At 59.5% G+C, this 4,453-nt stretch overlaps 1 protein-coding gene across 1 annotated transcript; it reads left to right on the forward strand.

The window, feature by feature from the left end:
• The first annotated feature begins 1,947 nt into the window (after positions 1-1,947).
• GSX1 (GS homeobox 1) lies at positions 1,948-4,223 on the forward strand. Its single transcript, XM_004054303.3, has 2 exons — positions 1,948-2,559; positions 3,025-4,223. The coding sequence occupies exons 1-2, from the start codon at positions 2,148-2,150 to the stop codon at positions 3,405-3,407; spliced, it is 795 nt and encodes a 264-aa protein (XP_004054351.1). The 5' UTR covers positions 1,948-2,147; the 3' UTR covers positions 3,408-4,223.
• Positions 4,224-4,453: the final 230 nt, after the last annotated feature.

Genomic DNA, 4,453 nt, shown 5'->3' on the forward strand with positions numbered 1-4,453 from the left:
CTCTTAACCCCTTCCTCCCCGGGCACGCGGGGCGGCTGCCAGTGGAGCTCCACGCTGGCCACTCGCGCGCTCCCGGCTCCGGGTGCAGTGCCCGCCCCTTGCACCCCTGGGCCCCGCCCGCACTTGCGCCCCTCCAGCCTGCCTCTGCCCAGCGGAAAGCCCCTCTCCCCGCCCGGGTCTCGCTCCTCGCTCCCTCTCAGCGACCCAGCCCAGCTCAAATTTCCCAGAGAGCAATTAGAACGGGAATTAGGCTGCATTGATGCGTTCCGGTTGGTTTGCAGGCACCACTCTGGAGTGGGGGAGCCTTGGCGCTGAGACTCTGTCTCAGAGGGCAGCCTTGCCCCCCACCCCGTGCCAAGCAACCAAGAAAACATTGAACCCTTACTCCTGCTAGACGCCATGCCCTCCATGCAGGTTACTTCTCCCATTGTCCTATTCCCTTTTACAGAAGCAGTTATTATCTCCCAAAACAAATTCTCTTTGCTTTTTAATCAGTTATAATCTGTTGCTGTTGTTATTGCAAAGACGTTGCCAAGGATAAAAGCCCATGCAGATGTTTCGGGGTTTGGGCAGTCTTATTCCTGCGCACTGCTTCCCCAGACCCCTAAGCTTCCCCCTCCATTTCTCACAATTCCATTCAGGGCTCAGAGCAGGTGACTGCAGCGATTTGGTTCCAATAAAATCGAAAGTAAACGTCTCCTGTGAAAAGTCCCGGGCTGTAAATTTGAAATGTTTATGCTGATTTCCCATTGTATGGAAAAAGCTCCTGGGCGAAACAGCTTTGAGCCCGAGAACGATTTAAAAAGCTGGAGCTGTGTACACAGCTCTGAGCGTTTGAAGTTGTTTAACCATTGTGTGACCAGAAGGAAGAGTGACGCGGCAGGAAGAAGAAGCCGGGTCTTGGGGAGAGCGGAGGCGGGTCAGGGTGGGCAAAGGCAGCCGATGCCAGGAATACAACCGCCCTTCGCGCCGTTCCAAACTAAGGGATGGCAGTGGTTTCCCAGCGCACTGCTGGAAGTGTGCTCCAGTAGACTGGGTGTGAGCAAGATGCGCGGGCAGACAGTCCGCACTCGCCACATGTGCTGGGGTGCGAGATCTAGATCTGCGCCATCTCGGCTTTCATTCCCCATTCCCTGTCTCTGTTCGTAACGCTCAGAGACTGTTTTTCCTTTTACATCCACGGCCCTGTCATTTGAAGGAAAGGGCTAGTTGGCCAGCATCTACCGAACAAAGACTGGGCGTCGTAGGCAGCACCAAAATTAAGACTATTTGAGAAACTTAGAGAAAACCGAGGGACAGCGATGGGTCTAGGGCTGGATAAGGAATAATGAGCCCTTCTCCTCCCTCCCCACAGACGCCTCCTTCACGCGGGAACCCGGTCCTCCTTCTTCCGACGCAGGGAGAGAAGCGATTCCACAGGTGGAAAATCTGAGACCGGCTGGAGGGAGGTTCGGGGGTGCACGGCACTGAGCTGACAGGGCTGACTGGAGACAGCATACTTTTGGGGTGTAAGGGCGATAATAGAAAGAAGGGGACCAGGACCAAGTGGACAGAGGATATGAGGGTGTGCGCCCATGGGGATCTGTAGAAGAGAGGCCGCGGGGGTGCAAAATCAGTAAGGTGAACGGGCTGATCGCCAATGCAAAGCCAAAGGGGAGTAAGAAATAAAGAGAAAGGAAAGAATATTAAATCGCGGGAGAATGAGAAAATAAACCCGCAAAAGGGAGAGGAGGGGGCGAGGGCGCCTGTTACGGCGTGGGTGGGGTTGACAAGAATAGAGTACATTATGCAGTTCATTTAGTTAACAAGTGAAATAATGAGGAAGCGTGCAGAGTGAATGCCAAGAGAAAAGGCACAAAAACCCTATTGAGAGGCCCCGGCCGCTCCTGGCGTAGTCCATCACATGGCAATAGTCCTATTTAAGCCGCGCCGCCGGCGCCTTTCAGCACCACTAGCGCTGGCCAGCACCCCGCGCTCTTTGGGCGGTGCCCACGGCTGCAGAGGCTACTGTTTCAGCCTAGGTCTCAGCCGCGCGTTCAGCCTCCTGGGCAGAGGCAGCTGCGGGATACCGCGGCCAGGGAAAGCGCGTGGAGAGCGCGGTGGGCGCAGAGGGCGGGCTGGCTGCGGGGCGACCGCGCGCCGGGGCCATGCCGCGCTCCTTCCTGGTGGACTCGCTAGTGCTGCGCGAGGCGGGCGAGAAGAAGGCGCCCGAGGGCAGCCCGCCGCCGCTCTTCCCCTACGCTGTGCCCCCGCCGCACGCGCTGCACGGTCTCTCGCCTGGCGCCTGCCACGCGCGCAAGGCTGGGCTGCTGTGCGTGTGCCCGCTCTGCGTCACCGCCTCGCAGCTGCATGGGCCCCCCGGGCCGCCCGCGCTGCCTCTGCTCAAGGCTTCCTTCCCACCCTTCGGTTCGCAGTACTGCCACGCGCCCCTGGGCCGCCAGCACTCTGCTGTATCGCCCGGGGTCGCTCACGGCCCGGCCGCCGCTGCCGCTGCCGCCGCGCTCTACCAGACCTCCTACCCGCTGCCTGACCCCAGGCAGTTCCACTGCATCTCTGTGGGTAAGCGGGGCCGCCGCGCAGAGGGACCGGGCAGAGGTGATCCGAAGCAGCATGGAGAGCCAGAGATGGAGGAAGAGGGACCCTGGGCTTTCTGGGGGCGGTGAGGGTCATGTCGGGGACTAAGGGGGGCGCTTGGGGTGGAGTGCGGATAGAGGGCCGGGACACAACGCCAGGAGGCGGATGAGGGCAGACGTCCAGGTCCTGGAGTGTGGGCCGGGGGTAAGTGAGGGCTGGGATCCAGGGCTCTCCATGAAGGGGAAGGGGTTCCAGGGCTGCATGACTCCGGGAGAATCAGGATCTCGGAGCTGGACAAGGAGGCGCTCACTGTAGCTCTGCTGTGGATTGTGTTGGGGCGAAGAGATGGGTAAGAGGTCAAAGTTGTAGGATTCTGGCGACCGCCTACCAAGGGATTGGGTCCACAGCACAGAGGTCTGATCGCTTCCTTCTCTGCTCTGCCACCTCCAGACAGCAGCTCTAACCAGCTGCCCAGCAGCAAGAGGATGCGCACGGCTTTCACCAGCACGCAGCTGCTAGAGCTGGAGCGCGAGTTCGCTTCTAATATGTACCTGTCCCGCCTACGTCGCATCGAGATCGCGACCTACCTGAATCTGTCCGAGAAGCAGGTGAAGATCTGGTTTCAGAACCGCCGAGTGAAGCACAAGAAGGAGGGCAAGGGCAGCAACCATCGTGGCGGCGGCGGCGGGGGTGCCGGTGGTGGCGGGAGCGCACCGCAAGGCTGCAAGTGCGCATCGCTCTCCTCAGCCAAGTGCTCCGAGGATGACGACGAATTGCCCATGTCTCCGTCCTCCTCAGGGAAGGACGACCGGGATCTTACGGTCACTCCCTAGGCGCGTGTCTCCCTAGGTCGCCCCAAGACCTCCCTGCGCCTCGGAGACTAGTCCTGGGACTCAGCGCTGATTCCCAGGCACCCGCCGCCAAACCACTGCCCGGCATGGATTTGGCACTGCTTTGCAGAGGTCCCGGGCCTGGGCAGGGCTGAGAGCTTGGCAGAGACTGGACCATGGCGTCCCCGCCCCAGGGCTCGCTCGCGTCCAAAGCCAACTCCAAGCTGTGAACTCTGTAAGCGCTCGAGTCCTCCTGGGCAGTGCAGCACCGTGGCCCCCGCCTGCAAGCCTGCTTGGCGCAGCGCCTTGCTGGCAGCCGGCGCCGCCTAGCCCGCCCTCTCTGGGCTGGCTTGGGCTTCCTCGCTTACTCTACTCTCCTCCGCTCTCGGTCAAGGTCGGCGGCCTTGGATGCTCGTTCGCTTCTCTTTTTAAAATGTCTTTTTGTCCTTCCCCACCTCTTTCCTGTGATCATTTATTCACTCGGCCCCCGCCCGCCAACACACACATTTATGAACCCCCACTTTTTTTTTCCTTCTCCTTTTCCCTTCCCCTCCTCAGGGAGCCTCCTCCTTCAGTCAGTCCATTTGTCCCTTGATCTGGCCTTGCTGTCCTCAGTCCCCACGGCTCCTCTCACAGATGATAAATTTCGCCCGTAGTATCCGTATTGGGGAAACCGATTTGCCCTGTTTCCAACACGCTCTTCCTTCCTCTAAACATAGGACCCCGCTCTGCGCCGCTGGCGACCCCACTCTTCCCCCTCCAGACTCTGGCCCGCCCCAGCCTAGCTGTGTAATTGTACGGCCTCTGCAATGCCAGAAGATATTTATTTATTTATTTATGTACAAAATTTTAAATAAACTTTTTTTTTCTTAGAAATGCCCGTGGCTCTGAGCCCAGAGGCCTTTGCTCTGGAGTAGACAGGCGCCAACCCGGATTGGGCCTCTCTGCTGGGAAGGGTTGGGGATCCAGTTGCAGGGTCCGAGCCGGCTCCTCGACTTACAGCTCAGCCAGTGCCTCTCGGAACCCTCAGCTCCGCTGAGAGCCCGCCT

Source organism: Gorilla gorilla, chromosome 14 (assembly GCF_029281585.2).
Source record: "Gorilla gorilla gorilla isolate KB3781 chromosome 14, NHGRI_mGorGor1-v2.1_pri, whole genome shotgun sequence".
Classification (NCBI taxonomy): domain Eukaryota; kingdom Metazoa; phylum Chordata; class Mammalia; order Primates; family Hominidae; genus Gorilla; species Gorilla gorilla.

Coding starts and splice junctions, on each gene's coding strand:
- GSX1 (XM_004054303.3), top strand. CDS start 2,148: ATGCCGCGCTCCTTCCTGGTGGACTCGCTAGTGCTGCGCGAGGCGGGC. Junction 2,560..3,024: donor GTTCCACTGCATCTCTGTGG/GTAAGCGGGGCC, acceptor TGCCACCTCCAG/ACAGCAGCTCTAACCAGCTG.